This window comes from Nematolebias whitei, chromosome 15 (assembly GCF_014905685.2).
Source record: "Nematolebias whitei isolate Nwh7 chromosome 15, NemWhi1, whole genome shotgun sequence".
In the NCBI taxonomy this organism is placed as follows: domain Eukaryota; kingdom Metazoa; phylum Chordata; class Actinopteri; order Cyprinodontiformes; family Rivulidae; genus Nematolebias; species Nematolebias whitei.
In genome coordinates this window covers 40,703,552-40,727,975 of record NC_056512.1, presented here as the reverse complement: position 1 = coordinate 40,727,975, position 24,424 = coordinate 40,703,552, and the positions used below count along the sequence as shown (strand labels likewise).

The 24,424-nt window shown below is 42.5% G+C and overlaps 2 protein-coding genes across 2 annotated transcripts in view; one reads left to right on the top strand and one right to left on the bottom strand.

Moving 5' to 3' along the window:
* Positions 1-14,047, top strand: part of ppfia3 (PTPRF interacting protein alpha 3) — a 29,240-nt gene extending 15,193 nt beyond the window's left edge. The window contains exons 15-30 of the mRNA XM_037689211.1: positions 378-571; positions 1,718-1,955; positions 2,315-2,448; positions 2,538-2,692; positions 2,760-2,859; positions 2,940-3,021; positions 3,111-3,311; positions 6,091-6,156; positions 6,562-6,588; positions 6,732-6,907; positions 7,378-7,475; positions 9,416-9,591; positions 11,445-11,513; positions 11,596-11,758; positions 12,020-12,081; positions 13,660-14,047. Coding sequence (XP_037545139.1) covers positions 378-571; positions 1,718-1,955; positions 2,315-2,448; positions 2,538-2,692; positions 2,760-2,859; positions 2,940-3,021; positions 3,111-3,311; positions 6,091-6,156; positions 6,562-6,588; positions 6,732-6,907; positions 7,378-7,475; positions 9,416-9,591; positions 11,445-11,513; positions 11,596-11,758; positions 12,020-12,072 — 1,932 coding nt within the window. The 3' untranslated portion in view covers positions 12,073-12,081; positions 13,660-14,047. The remainder of the gene's footprint in view (positions 1-377; positions 572-1,717; positions 1,956-2,314; positions 2,449-2,537; positions 2,693-2,759; positions 2,860-2,939; positions 3,022-3,110; positions 3,312-6,090; positions 6,157-6,561; positions 6,589-6,731; positions 6,908-7,377; positions 7,476-9,415; positions 9,592-11,444; positions 11,514-11,595; positions 11,759-12,019; positions 12,082-13,659) is intronic.
* A 5,508-nt stretch (positions 14,048-19,555) lies between these two features.
* LOC119421217 overlaps positions 19,556-24,424 on the bottom strand; it is an 11,924-nt gene continuing 7,055 nt past the window's right edge. Inside the window, exon 2 of the mRNA XM_037688596.1 lies at positions 19,556-20,966. Within this exon, the coding sequence (XP_037544524.1) occupies positions 19,556-20,947 (1,392 nt within the window). The 5' untranslated portion in view covers positions 20,948-20,966. The remainder of the gene's footprint in view (positions 20,967-24,424) is intronic.

The window sequence follows — 24,424 nt, the reverse complement described above, 5'->3', positions numbered from 1 at the left end:
TAGAGTAAAATAGAGTAGAGTGAGGTAGAGTATAGTACAGTAGAATGGAGTAGAGAAGAATGGAGTGAAGTACAGTAGAGTAAAATAGAGTAGAGTACGGTAAAGTTGAGTAGAGTGAGTACAGTAAAACAGAGTAGAGTAGAATGGAGTACAGTCAAGTAGAATGAAATAAAGTGGAGAGAAACATGCCAAGAAACAGTATTAAGCAGTGCACATGTAACTAAATAAACTGTTTCAGTGTGAGAGTAAACCTGGTGTGTTGCATTCCAGCACTGTCATGGCACCAAACAGAGAGTTCATGTTTGAATGATGGAATCTGAAACGTTGTGCAGTCTTTGAAACAAACATTTGTCTTCAGCATTGCGCTCTGTGTGCAGTACCCAGACTGGGAGAGCGGGGCTCTGTTGGCGACCGGGTACGAGCAGGGCATGGACGTGGGCTGCTCCGATGACGAGGACGACGGGGAGCCTCGCTTTAGTTCCGAGCTCCTTTCCCCCAGCGGACAGACGGACGTGCAGACACTGGCCATCATGCTGCAGGAACAGCTGGAGGCCATCAACAAGGAGATCAAGTATGTAAGACGGAGGGAGGCAAGAATGTGAGAAACACCTCCCTACATTCAGCAGCCTGATACTCACCATCACCTGCTATGAAAATAAATATATCAACACACTGCCTCAGGAGAAACCTCAGTGGGAGAAGAAAAACTTACATCTTTATGTACAAGATGTTTAGATTGTCAGTTTTGAGGCACACATTTCTCTAGGGTTGGACTTTTTTGTTACAGGCATTTTCATTTTATACCTAATAGTTTCCCATTGCGCTTCCAAATGGTATTTCTATTACATTTTACATTTTCAAAAAGAGGAAGGAAGACTTTTCTTCTCCGTCCGCTGCCACTGCTGTATCCGTTTAATGGACAACAAAACAATTATTTAGCTACTGGGATAAAATTAATTAAAAAAAAAGATTAGATATGTTGCTTTTCTTTGACTTATAATCATTCAAAGTGTAAACTAAGAAAGGATTGAAAAAGAAAATACAAAAAAGTGTCTGAATGTTGTTAATTTAAGATCAATTTAAGAGTTACACTGTAAGAAAGTTTGAGTACCAGCAGCTAGGCTAACTAGCTTAGCTAACAAGAAATGCAAGAAAAACTGCTAGTCAATTTTTACCTGAATAAATAAGAAAACAACAAAAAAAAAAAAAACAGCTTCAAGGTGCGTCATGCTAGATGAAGCCAAGCTACTATGCTAACAGTGGCTACATAGAGACTTGCAAAGTATCAGTTTCCTTCTTAAATTAATTAGCAGTACCCAAATTTTAAATCCCCTCTCGGTTGTTTAATCGTTTCATAATATTCACTTACTCATTATTTTTCTCCCTGTTTGGTTTAAAAACGAGCTAGTTAGCCTAGCTCAGCAGAAACCATGAGGAAAACTGCTATTCATTTCCTCACTGAAATAAGAGAAAAATTACCCTTTTGTTCAAATTTAACACACAAAATATAACAAATAAGTTAAAAGGCTCTTAATTTGTTCAGTGGTAAATAATGATCAATTTTAGGCAGGAACAGATGAGTTGTTTCTCTCAGTTTCTGTGCTTCAAGCTATGCTAACTGTGGCTAAATATGTACATGAGGCTGGTATCAACGGATTGTTTCGTGTTATATGATTTGATCGTTCACTATTTTCTCCCCATCTGTTATAAAAACCAGGCTAATCCAGGAGGAGAAGGAGAACACAGAGTTGCGGGCTGAAGAGATTGAGAGTCGGGTCAGCGTGGCGTTAGACAGCCCGCCAATCCCTCCCTCCTCCCTGGGCAGAGATAGCACAGGACGGGGATTCATCCCATCGTCCATCACCTCCTCCACCCTGGCCTCCCCATCTCCCCCCAGCTCTGGACACTCTACCCCTCGTTTGCCTCACTCGCCGGCCCGTGAAACTGATAGACAGGTACTGCTGGGATGTAGAGACGAGCTCCTGTTCCAGTTTTTGTTCGTTCTTTTTACCTCACGTTTGGATTCGACCTCCCTGTTTACGCTAACAGCTCCTCCAGAGAGTGAGTCATGTGGAACAAACCGCAGAATTAAATCATTTAGACAGACACGGACAGGTTTAGCTGTTAGATTGGGAAAGATACATTTGGGCAACTTGTGGAGAAGTGTGAATGTTTTAGTACTTCAGGAACAAACAGATGGATTACAAGAAGAGGTGCAGCTAAAACAAACGTGAATATGTTAATCTGGGACTGAGAGGATGAAGATTAAAAACGGTAGCAGGAATAATAATATTGTTTGCATTTCACATTCTAGAACAACAAGGAGGATGACCGATCCCTCGCTCTGCTCGACTCTACGCCTCCTCCGACTCCTCGTGCGCTGCGATTGGACCGAATGGCTCTCACCCATCCGGGAGCGATGCTCGACGACCCCCGGGAGTTTCGCAGGTGAGCACGTCACACGCCCAGCAAATATAATAGAAGTCTGTGCTTTTTAATCTTTTTTTTAATTTTTTATTTTATTTTGAATGTTCTAGTCTTTCTGCGGACGGCAGCAGCTCCAACAGCAGCCAAGATTCTCTACACAAGTCCAGCAAGAAGAAAAGCATCAAGTCGTCCATTGGTCGGCTGTTTGGGAAGAAGGAGAAAGGAAGGCTGGGCCAACCCGGGCGTGATGGATCTGCTTCTCTTGGTAAATAGACGGTGCTTAGGCTACATTAGCTTTAGATTTAGTTGTGTGACCTTTATGTGTTTCTCAGCATCTACGCCCTCTGAAGACCTCAGCTCTGGAGACGCAATGGGGATAAACAAGACGGGAACTCTCGGCCCAGCAGATAAAGATCGTCGCAGCAAAAAGAAGTCAGTGAATTACTTTTACGTGTTGTCCACGCCGTGTCTTCAATTTTTACCACATCCTCAACAGTTTCTCCTCTTGTCAGACACGAGCTTCTTGAAGAAGCTTGTCGCCAAGGACTTCCGTTTGCATCATGGGACGGCCCCACTGTTGTGTCTTGGTTGGAGGTAGGCGATACAGACAAAGAAACAAATCAGTGGATATAAACATTTTCATGGCGAAAACCATTTCTGCATTTCGTCTTGTTCCCTTCCAGTTGTGGGTAGGAATGCCCGCTTGGTACGTCGCAGCGTGTCGCGCCAACGTGAAAAGCGGCGCGATCATGGCAAACCTGTCCGACACAGAGATCCAGAGGGAGATTGGCATCAGCAACCCCCTCCACCGCCTCAAACTGCGGCTGGCCATCCAGGAGATGGTGTCCCTCACCAGCCCGTCTGCCCCAGCCAGCACTCGCTCTGTGAGACCCTTTGACTGCACCTCTCTTTCATTTAGCCTGAACAACAAATATCAGTTCAAGCTACAGAACGCCAGGCTTAAAAAACAAGTACCGCAGTACGTTTAATCGTGTGTCACGGATGCAGATACTGCTCATATTGTTAACATTTGTCCCGTTTGTTTTGTCGGTCGTCTCCCCGTGCTCAGTTTTCTGCTTCTACATACAAATAAACGTAGCCTACGCGGCTACGCCACACTTTCAGCTGTTAGCGGCCCATTCTGCAGGACATCAACAGATCTGCCGATGCTTCTGTTAAGTCACAGTTCACATTCACCCGAGTCACAGATCTTTGCAAATATTGTGATAAGCTCCAGAATATATTAAATGCAATATGAGAGAAGGAATAAAAACAAAAAGATTTTGATTACATATATCTGCAGCTTTTTCCTTCCTCACTGTTAAGTGTTGATGGCTCGCCAGTTGTTTTCCACACAGCTTTTCTGTTTACAAGAATGGTGCATATAAGAAGACGCATGCAAATGCAATGTAGGAAAGTTCAGATATCTTTACGATTAACTCAGTTTTTCATGATACAGTGCCCACAGAAAGGTACAGTCAGCGGTAAAACAACCAGAGCAACCATGAAAACTTGTTCTGTGGCCTATAAGCTCGTAGCGTTCCTCTGAAATGGCTTTTTTTCATTGACTAAAGTTCTTCTAGTTCAGTTCAGTAAAACTTTCAGCTCAAGTAAATCCTACCTTCAGAACGTCTTTACAGATTAGGAATAACTTCAAATTCATCTGTAATTATTCAGCCTTTCTCCCTCTGGTTTCATCCCCCTACACCCCTCCTGACACGAGGCCAACTTGCAGCAGATAATGCTTCTCCGAATGCGTTTATGTCGTCTTTTACGAATGTAGGGCTAATTTAAAGAGCGCAACAACAAACTGTTCAAAAGCAGTTAAAGCGTCTTGACGAGCATTAATCTGATCCGACACTTTCTGAGTCAGGATCGCTCCCTTTTTCATCTTTTTGCTCTAAAAAGGCTGCATCCACGTGGTTGGAGAGAAATGAAGATTTCTCATCTTGACTCATCTTGAACTGCGCAGCCAAAAGCCTGTCTAATGAAAAAAAGGCTTTGGGTACAGAGACATGTGCTGCTACTAATTCTGCTAGCACTGGATCTTTATATTGACAAAAGTTTCCACTTTTTCATCCTTTAAGAATAATCTAAAATGGCATAATTCGAGGCTGGGACGCTATGAGATATTTTTATTTTTCTGCAGTGGGGTTGGTGGGTATGTTGATAAAAGCACCCTGTTGTGAAACAACTTGGCTTGACGCAGCAGTGTTAGCACGCTCTCTCTGTTTTTGTCTGCTTATACTACTTATAGTTTTTAATTACCATTTTGCTACTTTCAGCTAAACTTTGTTTTCTTTAAACTTCTAGCAAGCCTTTTGCTACAATAGCTATAAGCTAGCCTTTTGATACTTTTGACTTTCAACTAATATTTTACCACTGTTAGCTAGCATTTTTTTTTTTACCTTAAACTACTTTAAACTACTTTTTAACCACTTTTAGCTTGCGTTTTTCTAACTTTAGCTTTTAGCTAGGGTTTTGCTACTGTTTACTAACTAGTGTGTTGCTCCTTTGAGCTTTTAGCTAGTCTTCTCCTTCTTTTAGTTGGCCATTGCTTTTTTTTTTGGCTACTTTTACCTTTTAGCCAACGTTTTGACACCTTAAGCTTCTAGCAAAACTTTTGCAACTATAGCTATAAGCTAATTTTTTTGCTCCTTTTGACTTTCACCTAATATTTTGTCACTTTTAGCTGGTATTTTTATTCTTTTACCTTTAAGCTAATGTTTTGTTATATTTGGTTTGATACTAACAATTTGCTACTTTTAACTTGCATTTTTCTAACTTTGGCTTTTAGCTAGGGTTTTGCTACTTTTTACTTTTAATTAGTGTGTTGCTCCTTTGAGCTTTTAGCTAGTCTTTTACCATTTTTAGCTGACCATTGCTTTTTTTTTGCCTACTTTTAGCTTTTAGCCAGCTTTTTGACACCTTAAGCTTTTAGCAAGCCTTTTGCTACTATAGCTATAAGCTAGCCTTTTGCTCCTTTTGACTTTCAACAATTTTTTTGTCACTTTTAGCTAGCATTTTCATTCTTTTACCTTTAAGCTTATGTTTTGCTATATTTGGTTTGATACTAGCATTTTGCTACTTTTAACTTGCATTTTTCTGACTTAGCTTTTAGCTAGGGTTTTTGCTACTTTTTACTTTCAATTAGTGTGTTGCTCCTTTGAGCTTTTAGCCAGTCTTCTACTTTTTTTAGCTGACCATTGCTTTTTTTGCCTACTTTTAGCTTTTAGCCAGCTTTTTGACACAGGTGGGATGTGTTTCTATCAAGCCTTTTGCTACAATAGCTATAAGTTGTGTTTTTGCTCCTTTTAATTTTTAGCTAACATTTTGCTGCAGTTTTTTCTTGAACATATGAAGAGTTTGTACCTAAAGAAGCCAGAATATAGTTCATCTTGGCTTTTATTTATTTATGTTCACATGGAAAGTGGAAAAGGATGAATCGAGAAAATCATCCTTGACAGCTCCATTTGATTTAATTATTAGTTCACAGAATCCTTATTTTTGTTGGCAATGAAGAAACAGCTAATTGTTAGTTGTTGACGTTGGTTGATGACTCGTGATTGTTTTGGCACAGGAAAAACCACAAGCATCAAACTGATGTTTAAGGCAGGTTTTCTTGAATCTCGCAGATTATTTTTGTGTTTTTCGTCTTTTCAGTCGACCAGTAACGTGTGGATGACCCACGCAGAGATGGAGTCCCTGAACGCTGCCACCAAGCCTCCGGTTAGTCCTCCGCTCGTCTGATTTCCTATTCAGGATTATTTCAGTCAGTTTTGAAAAACGTCTCGTCGGGTCTGAATCACGTTGATGAGTCTCTCCCCCCTCCTCCTCTTCTTCCTCTGTATTTATTTTTCTGTCCGTCTGTGTCTTTGCTGTGGGACCAGGCCTTAGTGTCGAGCATCTTTGTTTCTCCCTGTGGTTTCACTGTGAACTGCTTCCAACTAATTACCCGTTCACTAACACACTGTTCCTCACTTTTGTCCTCTTTTCCTGCTGCTGCTGCTGCTGTGACGTCTCCCTCCTTTGCTTCTCCTCATCCATCCACCCCGCTCTTCACCCTTGCTTCCCTCTCCTCCACCACCTCACCCTCTCCCGCCTTCTGCCTCGTCTTTTCTCTCGGCGTTCCAGGAGCTGAAAGAGTTCAGCTGGGATCAGGTAAGATTAAGCTCTTCTACAAAAAACTAGCGCAACATTCTGCATGTGTCTCGTTTTAAGATTTTATCATCCTGAGCTCTCAGACAGCAGATATGAAGCCAAGCGTGAATCAGTGTCTGATCGTCTGTGCTCGTCCCCTCCAGATACTGGCCTACGGCGATATGAATCATGAGTGGGTGGGCAACGACTGGCTGCCCAGCCTGGGCCTTCCACAGTACCGCAGCTACTTCATGGAGTCCCTGGTAGACGCCCGCATGCTGGACCACCTGACCAAGAAGGAGTTGAGAGGGCAGCTCAAGATGGTGGACAGCTTTCACAGGTCAGTTTTCTGCAGCAATTGAAAACTTTGCTTCCAAGCAGCCAGACTTGAAGTATTTTAAAGTGGTTCTTAATCAATAGTTCTCCAGACTTGATGAAAGTCTTCCAAATTTGTATTTTTTTTTTTTACTTTGGCTGCTTTTTCATTCAGTTCGACATCCTGTCATAGAGGACAGAAGAAAGAGCGTCACCTAAAAAATGAGGAGAGTCAAGACCACTTGAAGTGGTCTGCTTGGAAGCAGAATATCATTTACTGAAGGTTTTATGACCTCAGCTCTTTGTCAGCCATGTTTTAAAATTTCCCGACTGCTGACTCAGTTTCTGTTCGTGTTGGCGGTGACACCGACAGCTCAGGACGTGTCTCCAGCTCTTATCTGCTGAAAGCCTGAAGTGCTCCAGAGATGTTCCTCTGACTATCTGAGAGGAGAAGCACAGCTCTGTTTAACCTGTTGCTCTTTTGACCTCCTGCAGGGTCAGTTTGCATTACGGCATCATGTGCCTGAAGCGCCTGAATTATGACCGTAAGGAGCTGGAGAGGAGGCGAGAGGAGAGCGCACATCTGAACAAAGGTGACCTCCGTTTGACATCAATCTGCAAATATATTATTCTGTTTTCTTGTTTGCAGTTTCTTCCTTTCAGTTTTTGCAATCAAACTACTTCTGAATACGTTCTGCTTTTTTTGACCATTCAGATAAAACATTCGGCTCAGTGGGGAAAAGTGCATGGCGACTTCTGGGATTTGTCACATTTATACTTTCATAAAATACATTCAACTTTATTTACAATGTTTTCCCCGTAGAAACAAGTTCAAATCTCTTCAATTCCTTCAAATGTTGCTCTCTTTAAAATCTGTTTTAGGGTACTGACTCTGTTTTTGGCTTTTAGCCATGGTTTAGCTGATTTTAGCTTTTAGCTATGGTGTGTCTAATTTTAGCTTAGAGCTAAGGTTTTGCTAATTTAAACTGAACATTTTTTGCTAGTTTTGAGTATTACAGTTTTGCTTGTTGTAGCATTTAGTTACTGTTTTGCTGGTCTTAGCTTTTAGCTACTGTTAGGCATTTTGCTACAGTGCTGCTAATTTGAGATTTCAGCTATGGTTTTGTTGATTTTAGCTTTTGGCGCTTGTTTTCTTAATATTGGCTTTCAGCTAAGATTCAGCTAATTTTAACTTGTATGTATGTTTTTGCTAATTTTAAAACATATGTACAATTTTGGTTGTTTTAGCATTTAGCTACTGTTCTGCTGGGTTACACTTTTTGCTGCTAATTTTATCTTTTAGCTATGGCTTTGCGCATTAAAGCTTTTAGCTACAGTTTTCCTAGTTTCTGCATTAAGCTGAAGCTTTGCTTATTTAAATTTTTTGCCACAGTTTAGCTAATGTTTAGCCACAGCTTTAATTTTAGTGTTTAGATACCATTTTGTTTGTGTTATTTCCTGGCTACTGTTTTACTTATTTTATTTTTTAGCTTCTGTTTTGCTCATTTTAGCTTGTAGCTACTGTATTGCTTTTTTCCTGTGGCTTTTAATTTTAGCTACAGTTCTGCTTGATTTAGTTTATAAATACTACTCTGCCCATTTTAGCTTAAGCTACTGTTCTGCTTGATTTAGCTTATGGCTACTGTTCTGTTCAGTTTAGCTTAAGCTACTGTTCTGTTGATTTAGCTTATAGCTACTGTTCTGTTCAGTTTAGCTTAAGCTACTGTTCTGCTTGATTTAGCTTAAAGCTACTTTTCTGCTTGATTTAGCTTATAGCTACTGTTCTGTTCAGTTTAGCTTATAGCTACTGTTCTGTTCAGTTTAGCTTAAGCTACTGTTCTGTTCAGTTTAGCTTATAGCTACTGTTCTGCTTGATTTAGCTTATAGCTACTGTTCTGTTCAGTTTAGCTTATAGCTACTGTTCTGCTTGATTTAGCTTATAGCTACTGTTCTTCTTGATTTAGCTTATAGCTACTGTTATACTTGGTTTAGCGTTTAGCTACTATTTTGCTCCTTCTTTGCTTATAGCTATTATTCTGCTTGTTCTAGCTTGTGTTCTGGTCATGTGTTATTCTGGTTGTTTTTAACAGCTCAGTTTCAGCTTCTTCAACAAACTTCAGCAGTCGTTCAGCTCTCAGTATTCACTCTGCATTTTCTCACAAGTTTTTAGTTAAATTTTTCCTGCTGCTGCTGCGGGACCCTCCTGCAGACAAACCGTAACGTACGGATTATTTACAGACCTTTGTGTTTTTCCACATGAATATTAATCGTCACATCACAGTTCATCAGCGCTGACTTCATCTCCACCGTGAGGATTACACAGATTGAAGCAATTTGTTTCATCGTTTGACGTGGAAGTACAGAATCTGCAGTGATCATTAATATTTAGCTTCATGTTCAGGACAGACTTAAGAAACTTGATTTATTCAGCTTGAGCTCCAGGAAGTGACCCTGAAATAAAAACAACCAACATCAGGAGTCGGCGGTGGATCGATTCCTTTTTTTCACCTCCATCTTGCTTTGTCTTTTCCAGACGTGATGGTGTGGTCCAACGATCGCGTGATGTGCTGGGTCCAGTGCATCGGTCTGAAGGAGTACGCCGACAACCTCCGTGAGAGCGGCGTGCACGGCGCTCTGCTGGCGCTGGACGACACCTTCGACTACACCGACCTGGCTCTGCTGCTGCAGATCCCCAACCAGAACACGCAGGTACCAAAAGCACGGCTGCACGCGCAGATCACCACTAAACGACACGTTTACGCTTAAAAACGTTTCCTTTAAACCGGTTTTTAGAGCCTTTTGTTACTAAATCTGAGATCAATCATAAAGATGGATCTTTGACAGATTTATTAGAACACGGACTGAGATGTTTCTGCAAAGATGGAGACTTTTTTTTCTGTTAAACTCTGTAAACGTCATTTATTCCTCGCAGTAAAATATACAAACAAAAAAAGTGCATCCTGCCACATTTTATTAAAGTGATGTACAAAAAACAAATCCATCCATTATCTTTTACCTGCTTCTTCCTTTTTTGGTTGTGGGGGGTCACTGGTGCCCATATCCAGCAGTCACTATGCAAGAGGTGGGGGACACCCTGGACAGGTCTCCAGTCTGTCACTGGGACACGAAGAGACAAACAACCATTCACTCTCTCTCTCACCTAGGGACAATTTAGAGTTACCAATCAGCCTAACATACGTTTTTGGTCTGTGGGAGGAAACCGGAGTACCTGGAAAAAACCCATGCATGCACAGAGACAACATGCAAACTCCACCCAGAAAGGTCCTGGGCTGGGATTGGAACCGGCGACCTTCTCGCTGAGTCATCTGCTCTACCAACTGAACCACCGTGCCGCCTAAAATACCAAATCAGTCTAATAAAGACATTTAATTCTATCATCTTTTACATTTACGTTGCTAAAAATTGTTCTCGTCAGGTCGAGGGTGAGGTTCTGCCTCAAGTGGAGGAGTTCAAGTACCTCGGGGTTTTGTTCACGAGTGAGGGAAGAATGGAGCGTGAGATTGACTGACGGATTGGTGCAGCGTCTGCGGTATTGTGGACTCTGTGCCGGTCTGTTTTGGTGAAGAGGGAGCTGAGCTGTAAGGCAAAGCTCTCTGTCAGTCTATGTTCCTCCCCTCAACTATGGTCATGAACTCTGGGTAGTGACTGAAAGAATGAGATCGTGGATACAGGAGGTTGAAATGAGTTTCCTCTGCAGGGTAGCTGGACTCTTCCTTAGAGAGAGGGTGAGAAGTTCAGTTATCAGGAGAGACTCAGGAGTAGAACCGCTGCTCCTCCATATCGAGAGGAGCCAGTTAAGGCAGTTCGGGCATTTGGTAAAGATGCTTCCTGGTCGCCTCCCTAGAGAGGTTCTTCAGGCATGTCAGACTGGGAGGAGACCCAGAAGAAGACCCAGGACATGCTGGAGAGACTACATCTCTCGGTTGGCTTGGGAACACCTTGGAGTTCTCCCAGAAGAGCTGGAAGAGGTGTCTGTGGAAAGAGATGTCTGGACCTCCTCAAGCTGCTGCCCCGAGACCTGACTTCAGAACAAGAGGAAGATGATGCATGGATGGATGGATGGATGGATGGATGGATGACACACATAAATGTTTATCTGTATAAAGTGCTTAAAGAAAATAAAAATCTTAATTTCAGGCAGAATTCAGCCAATACACACCAAACTGTTTTTATTTTTTTATTCAGAAACCTCAAACTTCAGCGTGTTTTTGTGGGATTTTGTGTGACAGACCAACACAAAGTAGCAGTTTTAAACACTTTTTAAAAGTAAAAATCTGAAATGTGTCTTCACATTCAGAAAATCCAAATGACAACAGTCAAAAACGAGGATTTATTGACAACAGAGAAATTACGATGCAATAACATAAAACAGTTTTATATTCACTCTGATGTGTTCAGTTGATCTTCAGACCTGATGTCTTACGACTCACAGCGGAGTCCTGAATCCACTTTAACCACCACTGAGTTATTAAAGTATTCGGTTAAATCTTGTGCCGAGTCCAAACTAATCCAGGAAGCTGTCCCTCTCCTCCGCCCTGCAGGCCCGGCAGCTCCTGGAGCAGGAGTACAACTCCCTCATCTCCATGGGAACTGAAAGACGACCCGATGAGGTCAGTGATCGTCTGGACTGAAGCTCGCAGGTTTGCACACGCAGCTGGTTTCTGGCTGATGGCTTTGCTGTCATGTTGGCAGGATGGAACGAAGACCTTCACCCGCTCACCCTCCTGGAGGAAGATGTTTCGGGAGAAAGACCTTCGGGGCGTGACCTCTGACTCCGCCGAGACGCTGCCCGCCAACTTTCGTGCCTCAGCCATCTCCACACCCTCCGTTACTCTGAGAAAGGTTCAGAGTGATGGTGAGCACCTCTCAACTCTTTTACCTTTGAGGTGTTGATATTAGAACAGCTGCAGCTTCAGGCCACAGTTTGTGCTGAAACGTTAAAGCTTTCATGCCATTAGTTCTCCAGAGGACTCTGTTTTTTTTAAGTGCCTGACAATAACAAGATGCAGACCCTTTAAAAGGCAGAGGAATGCTCTAATCCCTCGTTCCACTTGTTTAATACCTCCAGAAAGGTCAGCGCAGTTAGGATAATAACCATGTGTGTCTCCCCAAGCAGCCAGCGCTGGTGCCCGCGGTGAATCTGCCTCCGTGAGGACGTACTCCTGTTGAGCGGCGGAGGTGAGAAGCCGTCCATTAAACTGCCTAACAGGGTTGCACCCGTGTGTGGGCTCATGGCCTCCACATGGTTTTTATCCGTTTGTTGAAGTGAGCGGACCGGTTGGAGCCCGGACGGGGCGTTTTAGTACAAACTTGATTTGGAAAAAGTTGGGACATTTTGTAAAACGTAAATAAAAACAGAATGCGGCGACTTCAAAACTCATGCACGCAGGTTTTAGTCTCAGTGGAATGTTGAAACTAAGAAGCTGGTAATGTTGAATTTGATGGCAGCAACACGTCTCTTCAAAGTTGTTCCAGGTCCATGGTTCTGTCTGTGAACGTCTAAGAACTGAGGAGACCAGTTCTTGGAGTTTTTTGAGGGGGACGTTGTCCCGTTCTGGTCTGATGGAGGATTCAACAGTTCTGTTTTTTTTTTTTTGCTGATTAGGAACATATGATGTTCTAAAGCTTTCTGCACTGATGGCGCCTTTCCAAATGTGCCAGCTGCCCATGCAAGAGGCACTAATGCACCCCCATACCATCAGAGAGACACGTTTTTGATCTGAGCGCTGATAAAACTTGCAAACGGCTCCTCCAGTTGTTTCTTATCGGCACCCCTTACTTTTAATTCAATTCTAGAAAGGCGCCGCTCGGGGTGGCTGCATGTTGGAGCAGCTCTACTTTCATTCTGAGTTATTGATTTTGAACATTTTTAATTCCTCTTTTTTCTGAATGTAAATCACTTTTTTTCAGATGATTTTTTCCTCTGGTATCGGATGATGTGAAGCTGGAAGGATTGTTACTGAGACCTTTTTACTTTTGGGCATTTGTTATGATGCGTAACCATGGCAACAAGGTGTGTTTTTTTAACAACCAGGAGCAGCTGATTAACATCTCAAAAGCTCAGATACCTCATCTACAGCCCCAAGTCCCAAATGAGTTGAAAAGGAGGCACCGTGGATGAATTCCTGTCAACCTAGCGGCGGTGCTTGAGTACCTGACTGCCAAGATCCTGGAGCTGGTGGGAAATTCGGTTTGTGACAATGGGAGGACCGGGGTCATCCCCCAGCACCTTCAGCTGTCTGTCCGTGGGGATGAGGAGCTCGGCAGACTGCTGGGAGGAGTGACCATCGCTCAGGGAGGAATTCTGCCCGGCATTAGGGCAGTCCTGCTGCCCAGGAGGACTGAGAGGCCCGCCGGATCTGACAGCAAACTGGATCTGGGTGGACGGATCTGACAGCAAACTGGATCTGGGTGGACGGATCTGACAGCAAACTGGATCTGGGTGGACGGATCTGTGACCAAATTCTTTGGATTCGCTGCAGGAGATCCTTCCTGCCCACAGCTATCAGCATCTAACAACTCTTGAATGAAACCAGGATGATGAGCTACGACAACACTCAATTTCCCTCTGGGATTAATAAAGTATTTTTCAATTGAATTGAATTGAATTACAGCCCCAGTCTCAAATTTGTAGTTTGTGATGCTGCTGTAAAATTCAACATTACTCATTTATCATTATTTTTACACAAAGTCTAAAGTTTTTAAGAGTTGGGCTTGTAGATCCCCAGAAGTCTGAGTCTTTGTCTTTCTTCTCAGGGCGCTGACTGGACTCGAGGACCCTCTCGCTCGTCGGTGAAGAAAGAAGCAATGAGTACAATACTAAACTTTAAAAGTGTCCGTTTGACCATTCTGCAATAACAGTAGCAAAGGGATGAAGGGGAGAATGACGTGAAGAATGTATCCGTGTATTTAAGACGAGCTGAGTGCTGTTTCCTCTCTGAGCCCGTCTGTGGCGACTAAAGGACGATGTCGGCGCGGGGTTTCTGTCGGGGTCCGCCCTCAGTCAGCAGTTTGGCAACATCACGGCTCCTTTTCACACTTTCAGAGGAAAACCCCGACCGCCATTCATCGTTTCGCAGCTTGAAACAAGCGAACGTGTCATCTTACAACGCTCTGCTCGACAATACGTGCGTCTTGACAAAGGCAGAAGTTAACCTCATTGTTGGGTTTGGATTCACCGGGTGTTAAAGTTGCAAAGTGACTCTGAGGGATTGATAGACGTGTCAGGACCAACACTGGTCTTCTTCTTTCCGCTGGTGTCTAGTGTCAGCCATCGCGGACTCTATTGTCGGGGGTGTCCTGTCCCCACCGGGATCAGGAGGTGTCATAAAACACGTCCGAATCCAGACCACCATTTAGCTGCGACCACATCAGACGTCCTTTGTCTTTTGGCATCTTGAAAGTTGAGAGGAATCTCTTTAGAAGGGACTCCGTTGTAGACATCAAGGAGTCGGAGCTGGACGGGACGTGGGGGCGGGGGGAGGGGGTGACGCCGCAGATGCTTTGTGTTTAGTCACTTCATCCGTTAAGATCCGTTAAGGGTTCCACTTTGTCAGAAGCGGCTGATTACAAGTTTTCTTTTAGCAGAATTTCACCGTATCTGTCCTCCAGAATAACCACAGCAGGAGCTGAAGACCCCAAAAACCACCAGTTAGAAACTCTAATGACAAATTAAAACACAACTAGCCTTTACAATTCTGTTTTTAGTGTTATGTTTGATTATTGCATTTATTTTTTGTAAGGAGAATGGTAAAAATATGCAACTTTTATGCTTAATTTCATTAATGAAGATTGTCTGAGGACCCTCATTTGGTGTCTCCTGACCCACAGTTGGATCTATATATGACAAATATATGACAAGAGTCACAAAATTTTAAAATTAAAAGCAGTATTTGCCTCCATTTTTTGCCAAATAAAATTTGTTTAGTGACGCAAAAACACACAAAAGCTACAATTATCAATATTTTAAAGCTGTTCAGCTAAAAATAAAAACTTTAACCTTTCTTTTAAAATGAATTAAATATAAAATTATCTGAAGCTAATTAAATCCTGAAAAATATATAAAAAGTGCAGCGTGCACATAAGAATAATAGAAACTACACAAAATTATCTTTCCTATTTAAATGTTCAATTAAACAATAATTTCTATTTTAAACCAAAGAGGAACTAAAAAGCTGTTGGTTTAAGGGACATAAATTAAGAGTATTTAAATTTATTTTTTAGATTTTTAACTCTTCAGTATTTGCAGGTCCTGATGAGATTTAGGGATAGCTCTGTGGGAAAACAAATAAAAACACATTTCTCTTATTATAACAACCATTTTCACGTCTGAGTTCATGAAAAAAGCTTAAAAAAAGCAACAAATTGTTTGTGTTTTTGTCATGAAATGATCTCAAAGTACAATAATCTATTTTTTATATTCACAAATGTAACTAAACAGAAACAATCGACGTGGCACATCATTAAAAAAGATGGAAAAAAAAGCTAATTTGTACAACTTTAAAAGCCAAAGAGGCAACAAATCATGTAAATGAGTCCAAACGTTACATTCGGTAAAAGAAAAGGCTGATTTAGAACGTGGTACCTTATTTTTAAGCAGATGGGGACGTTTAAAACTTCTCTAAAGGCCGTTTCTGACGTTAATTATTTTTTGGGCTCGTCCTGACGAGGGCAGAGACCAAACAGCAGCTCAGAGGAGGAAGAAGCTAAAACTACAACAAAAAGATGGTTGGAGGGCGGTCATTTTTCTGCACACAAGCCATAACAGAAACCAAGAGCTCATTGCGTCTGGGGGGGGGGGGGGGGATTACAGAGAGGGGGGAGGGGGGGGGGGGCAGAAAACAAAACCTTTAGCCTCTGTGTTTACGATGCATGTCAAATAACGACAAGGAGCTAAAAAAACTTTTTTTGGTAGTGATGCTGACGATGATATGAGGTGTCGTTCAAAAAATATTTATCTGTATGATAAACCTACGGGGTGGGGGGAGGGAGGGGGGTCAATTTGTAAATCGTGTGTATTTTTTTCAGTTGTATTTTCTTATTTTTTACGATAACTTATATTTATTTTCTTCAGCTACGTATTGGATAAATGTATGTAAACGTTCGGTTGATTCTTCATTTGAACTCGTTTTCAAAGTAAAAACAAAACAAAACAAAACAACAAAAAAAACATCCATGGTTCAGATAAACGCTCCCGTGTACATTCTGAGGACAAAAAAAAGTGCAATGATTTAAACGGATTTCCACGATTCAAGTGGTAGTAACGCAAACTGAAAACATCATCTGGAAAATACGGATTATGACGACGATGATGGTGAAAATAGTGACGTTAAAAAAAAACAATAAAGTGATTCCAGGTGGATTTACTGATTATCTTGAGTTTTGTTGTTTTTCCTCAGTTAGTATAAATGTTATAAAGTCTTACTGTAGATTTAAATTCAGTGAATATTCTCTTCACAGTTTTCTGTTTTGTTGCTTCAAACCTGCAATTTTTGTGTCATTCATATTTGTTTCCCTATTTTAATCTCTATATGTAATCCTTCAGCATACTTTATTTCAGCAAAATATTAGTAAAACAACAAAAAATATATATGCACAGTATATATATATATATATATATATATATATATATATACTGTGCATATATATACTGTATATACTGTATATATTTATATATATATATATATTAGATGGGACACATCATGTCACAGCGCCGCCCGTCTGTTGACACTTTCTTGTCCAAGCTCTAGATTATTATTAACCCTTAGGAGTGTCAATCTGCACAGCTGGACCCCGTGAGGGTCAAAGATTATCCTGATGAGTTCAAGGTCAAGGTGACCTCTTTGTTCAAAGTTCATCTCTGCTCCAGCTTGACGTCAAAGCAAAAAATCAAACCCTCTGCCCCCTAGATTGTCCCGTTCTGTCCAGCCATAAGCCAGGACACAGTAAGTTGTCCATTATTAACTCCACTCATGTTTAGGACAGATGTCCTCAGAATGTCTCTGACCACATTAAAGGAACCGCATGTGGTGCTGGAGGTCCACTCCAACTGTTCATAAAACGGTTTGGATCGTCCGGTCGTCAACAGGTGAGTTCTTCACACCGGGTGGCTGCAGTTTTATGTTCCTGCTTCTCTCAGCATTCCCCTCTTCAGGGGTCACCACAGAGAGTCCTCCATCTTTGTCCTCACTCCAACTACCTCCATGTCCTCTCTAACTGAATCCATATATCTCCTCTGTCTTTTTCAAGGCAGCTGCATTTCTACACACTGTCCCTCCTCTGGACATGTCCAAACCACTGTCCCTCCTCTGGACATGTCCAAACCACTGTCCCTCCTCTGGACATGTCCAAACCACTGTCCCTCCTCTGGACATGTCCAAACCACTGTCCCTCTTCTGGACATGTCCAAACCATCTCAGTCTGGTCTCTCTAACTTTATCTCCCAGTTGTTCAACCTGTGCTGTTCCTCTGATGATCTCATCCATCCTTGTCACTCCCACAGAGAACCTCAACATTGAGATTTGTCTTTTTACACCATGGATGATGTGATTATTCTCAAACTGACCTTTGACCCCACCACCATCATGTTTATACTCAACACATGTTCAGGGCTGTTGTGCGAGGGAAACCACGGTGGATTTTAATTTGACATTTTACTGATGAGCGGATTATGGACAGCTGGTGGAACTTTTGTTCACAACTTTTTTAATTATTTAACTTTTAATTAGTTTTTCCATATAGAAATATTTTAAAATACTTCAATGTGCTTTTGAGGTTTTAAAGTTGAGCGTACTTGCTTCATGCTTAGCTTTTCGCTAGTTTTCTGGCTTCAGCTGCTGTTTTGATAGTCAACTTTAATAATTCAGTTTTAGCAAATTTCAGCAACTTCATTCAGTTTCTGCATCTTTGCAGAAAATTAATTAATCTCCAGTTGGATTTTTTTTATTCGATTCCAAGCAATAATCCTCACAAAACTCTTAAATTTAAACTGAGTTTTTAAAGGCAAGTAAAACGGAGGCTAAAATTGTCAGAACACAAGCTAAAATTGGGAGAATAGTGCTGTAACAAAAATGTACAAACCAGAAGCTAAATTTAGCAAAACAGATACTAAAAGTGAAAGTAGCTCAATGCTAAATTGGCTAAACTGTAGCTAAATGTTTAAAATAACTAAATCTAGAAACAGCCGAACAGTAGCTAGAAGCTAAAAGGGAGCACAACCCTCACTAAAATGAGCAAAACAAATGTTATATTCAACAACATGAAGCAGTAGGTCAAATTAGCAAACCACAGACTAAAGCTAAATTTTGCAAAGCAGCTAAAATATTCACACAGAAACTTAGCAAAAACAATGCTAAAGTTAAAATGAGCAAATCATTAAAATTAGCAAAACAGCAGCTTGATCTGAAATTGGCACATTAGTAGCTAAAAGAAAAACTGCTAAACAGTGACTATACACCAAAACTAGTACAAGCTAGAAGCAGCAGAACAGTAGTTAAAAGCTAAAAGGAAAAGAACTTTAATTAAAAAGGGCTAAACGGGTTTTAAAATTAAAAAGTGGATAAAAATAGCAACTCAAAACAAGCAAAATAGTAGCTAAAAGCTCAAATAGAAGCATGTTTCTGAATGATTTGAGCTTTTGATACGGGTCTATGTGGAAAATAAATTAATTATTTTGTACAACATGCAAGTCTTTACATCTTTCACAGGAATGATCAAAATGTACTGATCAGTTTTAAATCATTTCGTTTTCATTTACAATGTCTCCCCCACACTTCGTTTCAGTCAAGTAATATTTGAAGAATTAAATTAGTTTCGAGTTGTAAAGCGAAACAGAGAGATCGCCAAGAAGGATGAATACTTTTACAACAAGCTGAAACTACAACCGCTTTCAAATCACGATTTTACTCCCACTTCCTGTAATATGTCAAAGTTTTGTCTGTAAAGAGCAGCACAATACAAATTTTCTGCTTGTTTATACATGAAGCTGTGCAAAAACATGAATACAAAGGTCTTTTATTATACTCGGCGGTCCAAGTGAACAGAAACGGCAGATCTTCAGGCATCACATAATTTACAAACCACATTTAGCCGCAAGGATTATTGTGTGGAAACGTGCCCGGGCTGTATTGTTTTGTTTGGTGTAGTTTAGAAACATTCATTCATACTGTGAGACTTTAGAGCAGTAAAATAAACTCTCAGTAGGTGGGGCCGTTTCCTTCTGCAACCAACGAGCGAAAGCAAAGGCTGGACTTCCCATTGGACACCCGAGAGACCTGCGACTGCACGAAGACGTCTTCTATAAATACACACTGAAATACATCAAGGTATACTGGTGTCATATTATACACACACATGTAAGGAATATATTAATATCAAAGACATGCTTACATACTAATCAAAAAATAACTTACATTATGAGAAACCATACAAAAACAGTACTTCTTTACGTAAAATCTCTAGAACATTTTTCCCTAAGATCTAGTTTTGAGGTCGTCTTGTGTTTTTTTTTTTTGTAAAAGTCCCGTTGAAGGAGAGAGAAACGGAGAGATGAGGAAAACATCCATTATTAGGTAGAAGTGCACACAGAGGGACGTCTCGGCTGCTCTGGTCTGTGTCACTTTCTCTGCATGCCCCCCCCCCCCCCCTCCTCGTGTCAGCCTCTCCCCCGTCTTGGCGAGACGTCTCTCCCCTGACTGGTTCTGGACAGCAGCACGCAAACGCAGGACGAGTCTATCCGAATCCACCTCCAGCCGGTCCGGTTGTTGGCGTCTTTGGTGAGCGCTCGGACGTACGACTGCTTGGCTTTGCACTCGCTGTGCCACTGTTTGTTGTCCACGCCGAAACACCCGGCTCCGGCTACCCCAGTCCCCGTCGCTCGCCCCGCGGCCCCCTTCGTCCTGCCGGAGCTGCTCTGCTGCTCCGCCTGCCGGCAGCGAGTCTCGTAGAAGTACTGCTTGATGGGTCCTGTCTGCGTCTGGATTTCCGGCAGGATGGAGACCGTCTGTCCGTGAGAGTCTGTGGCGGTCTTCTTGTCGGTGACCCAAACACTTTCCGACTCGCACACGGCCTTTTCCCCCCTCCTTTTGTCAATCAGGTGTGACCGTTTGTCCCTTCTAACAGGACGGACGGCCTCCTTACTGGGAACTTTGGAGTAGTTCGACCAACTTGAAGTTGTGCTCCTGTCGATGGCGCGGTCGCCGTGACCCTCAATGTGCCTGTCCAGGTCCTCCTGCTCGTCCCCGTCCTCCTCCAACAGGCCGCTCTCCAGCATCAGCTGCAGGGGTGGGTGTTCAGGAGGCAACAGGGAGGAGGAGAACAGGACTCGTGGGTGCGTGTTCAACAACACATCGTCCGCTTCCAGAAGACTGTCGAGCTCGGCCCCGAGACCCAGTCCGGCCTCCAGGGTCAGACTTGGACTCGTTCTAGCTCCTGTCCTGCTTTTCAGCCCGTTTAGAACCGGCCCTGAAGGAGCCGTCGGCTCCAGTCCTCTCTGACCCTTCAGCATTGTAGCAGGACTGACCACATCGTAGTTCTCCACAGTGGAAACCTGCAACGGTGAATTTGTGGAGTCCTGCTGAGTGAGATCCTTGGAAAAGTCCAAAACACCAGAGGAAGCTGTCCTGCTGCTGGCGCCGTCCCCTTTGTAGTCCTCTGGTAGCGAGTTGTCCTCAGAAGTCTCTTCGTTCCTGAGAGGTGAAACATCCAAACTGACTCGGTTTGGGTCGTCTGTGCCTGAGGTGCTCAACGTTTGGAAGGTTATCTGATTCTCCACTATGGCTGTGGAAGTCTCTTCGTGAATGGAGGGTTTTAAAGAACCCTTGCGGTTCTGGAGGTTCTGTGAGCTGATGGTGTGCGGGCTAAGAGCGTCAGCCGCGCCGTTGTCCGGTCGTGAGGCATTTCCTCGGAGGCTGTAGTCCACGGGAGGAGCTGGGAGGCGAGCGGCCGGGTCACGACGGCTGCCGGAGCCGGGCTGCGTGGTCACGGGGTTGTGAGGGAAGGGCAGGGCCGAGGCAATCACCATGGCAACCAGGGGAAGCCAGTGCATCACTCCCAAGACGTATCAGCTGGAGGTTCAGAGTAGAAGACACAGGAGAGATGAGGTTATTTTAAACAATGCAAACTGTAGTTTTTACGGTCAAACTAAGAGCCCCAATGAGAACGTAAAAGGAGCAGTTTTACTGGTGGTTTGCTGCTTTACGACCGTGGAGCTTTAACTGTTGAGGTATGGTTTTAGAATCTTGGCAGAACTTGTGGAAAAACAGGACCAAGTACTGTACTGCGAGATTTCCCTGTAACGGCAGAATGAGTTTGCAGAGCTGAGGCTTGAACAGAAACACAGCTATACATGCAAGTCAGACAGTCGGGGGGAACTATTGATGAAATATGTCAGAAATATATATAAAATAAAACGAAAAATGTTCCCTTCAGGCTTTAAGTGCATGACTACCATCCCATCAGTTGTGTTTTAGATTAAAAGCACGTATATATTTTTATATTCAACAGTTTCATGGATCTGGACAATAAGAGCAACTTCCTGGATTTTTTTACAGATTCTAAATATGTAAATAAATCCTTAGCTAAACAACATGTAACATGGTCTTTGTTTGAACTAAAACTAAATAAAATACTGATGAGCTGTATGAAAAAAAAACTTTATTTTGTAAGAAGTGTAAAAAATTGTTCGCAGCAGCTATTAACTAATTGGATACATTAATTATCATCAGTGTGATCGTCTTTGTTAAAGCAAGAAGTGTTAGTTTGCTGCTCCAGGGCATACAGGTGTGCGCTAACACAATGCAAAGACGGAATGACATCAGCAATGAGCTTAGGGAAGAAATGGTTTTGGGTCTGGGAAGGGTCAAAGGTCATTTCCAAACTATCCATTTTACAGAGAAGATTCACAAGAGGAAAACATTGAAGGCAGCTGCCGGTCCCAGCAAATTCACCCGTAAGGTCAGACTGTGCAGTGCTCAGAGAAATGCTCTAACTCGAAGACACTACAGGCCTCAGTAGGCAGACTAAAGGTCAAAGGTCAGGACAGTTAGAAAAAGACTGAACCACTGAAGTGATTATAAACCAAAGTGGAGATTTCTGTTTATTACTCAGGAACACAACTGCTACGTAAACTCTAAGCTGTTGAGCACGGTGGTGGCAGGCTGATGATTTGGGCTGGTTTGGCAGCACCAGAACCTGAGCATCTGTCTGGAAAGAAAAATAATTAAAGCAACATAAAGAACAATGCGTGAAAACTCCTTCACAAAAAGAAGCAGAAGAGGATTTCTTCAACTCGCTGCAGCTCGAAGCGCCGTTGTGGCCTTTTAAAAAATAAATACACACGTGATGTAATATTTAAGGACCGGATTATTTTCCTGAAACATAAAACCCTTAAAAGTTGAAAGAGGGTATCTTCTAGCATGACTCAGTGGTAGCTCCTCTTTCCTAAATTTATAGCAGCTCATGTTTTATCCATTAGTAAACACAATCATTACAGGAGGCCTTGCCATGACGTGAATAAATCGTGTGTTATTCACCAGGTGTCACCCGGGGGGGAACTTGTTTTTCTTTGGGAGGGTAACGACTGATACATTAGACTCAATCGTTTTCAGTTACTAAGCGATCACAGCTGTAAATATCCTGCGTGCCATAACCTGCAGGATTTAAACTCGGAGCTTTTTGCCATTACAAAAGAGGTTTTTGTGTCGCAAAACGATTCTTCGAAACGGCTTCTGCGAGCGCTGAAAACTAAAGAAAAGCACGAGACCGTTTGTGCTCAGAACGTCGTAAAACGATCAGCGTTCACCTGTTAACCGTTTATCCACACAGCTCTTGTACTGACCAGGTCACACTTTTACCCCCCCCCCCCCCAACCTAAAATGCTAAAAGTTTAATCATCCCAGCAGAGAATAATAAAAAAATAAACAGAAAGCAACTTTGTCTTCTACAAGTGTTACTTGAAAGTTTGACGAAGGATAAAAATTCAGAGACGGATTTATAAGTTGCACAAGTCGAGCTTTTCTTTCGTGACAAACTGAAACAATTTAAAAAATGAAAACGTTTCCTGCCATAAAAAAATTAAAAAAAACTATTGAGGTATATCCTTTCATCATCTCTGCATGGATGAAGTAAAAGTAATGAGAGGAGATGATTCACCCGCATGTCGGCGTGAGGTCGCCCTCTGACTAACCACACAAATATTCCAGTCACCCGTCCTGGCGGCGGTTACAGAGGGCCGGCATTCAGCGAGCGCTGCAGCCTACGCAGCCGACGTAAGCGCAGATTAAACCGATTGTTTGCAAGAAGGGAAGAGGTCACTTGGAAAGAGTTAAAAAGGTGGAATGATCAGAATGTCAGTGATGTACAGGTTGGCTCACTCGTCCTCAGGCGGTGAGGAGATTACAGAGAACTGTAAAGTAAAAACTGTGTGAACAGCAGTTGTCATGGCTTTGAGTGTGTTTGTTTGCTGCTGTCACGTTTGTGTTTACCTCCACGGGTGTGTGAGGGTGACTGAGCGGATGTATCATCGAGCGGCTATCAGCGAGCGAGAGGAAACCCCCTCGGTGACGGGACCTGTGCTCAGCCGGGCCACACCCTGGACACGACTGCGAGCAGCGGGGGGGTTTGGTCGACGCGTAGCTCACCCAGGTGTCACGAGTGGCTTTTCTTTTTTCACGCTGCAGACGATAAATCACACCAAAGTGTGCAGCGTCCTGTTTGTTCAGCCTACCCATCCAGGTACGCAGCCTGCCGAACGTTTGGTAAATTAGCCCGCAAGTCAAACGTCCGACAGATCCTTCAGGCTGGAAATCCTGAAGGTTCGAGCTGATGTGAAGTGGAAGTGAAGAATAAATAAAGTGAATCTGAACGCCAGAAGGAAACACACTGAGCACACCAGAAACATCTGGAGCCTTCACATCAAGTGTTTTAGCTCATTTACAAAGATGATCAAATCTGAACACAGTAGTCCTTCGCTACTTCGCGGTTCGACTTTCGCAGACTCGCTCTTTCACCGTTTTTCAACGATTGTCAACTTTTAATATTACTCACGTGATTGGGACAGTACGGGATAAAAAGTTATCGAAAAATAATAATGATAATTCGGACAGGCGCTGCCATTTTGTAATTTTATTTCAATAAGCCTACATTAGTCCCTCGCTGCTTTGCGGTTAGTTTATCGCGCTCCATCGCGATTTTTCAAAATAAGATTGGACATGACACACAGTTGGCTGATTGATGAACGAGCCGCACGATTGGCATGGAATTTTTATTTAAAACAAACTATTTTAAATTATTTAGCACCTGCTGCACCTTTGTGCAGCACACTGCAGGATAAACTTCCTCCTGCAGCTGATCAGCTGATCTAGTGCAGAGCGGAGAAGTGGGCGTGGCCAAGAGCGCTTGCAGGTGGCAAAGAGCAGCGGAGGCATGGAGCTGGAATCATGACATTCTGTAATCTTTTAGAGCATTTAGAAATATCGTTTAGAATATTGCAAGAGTGTGTATATATATATATATATATATATAT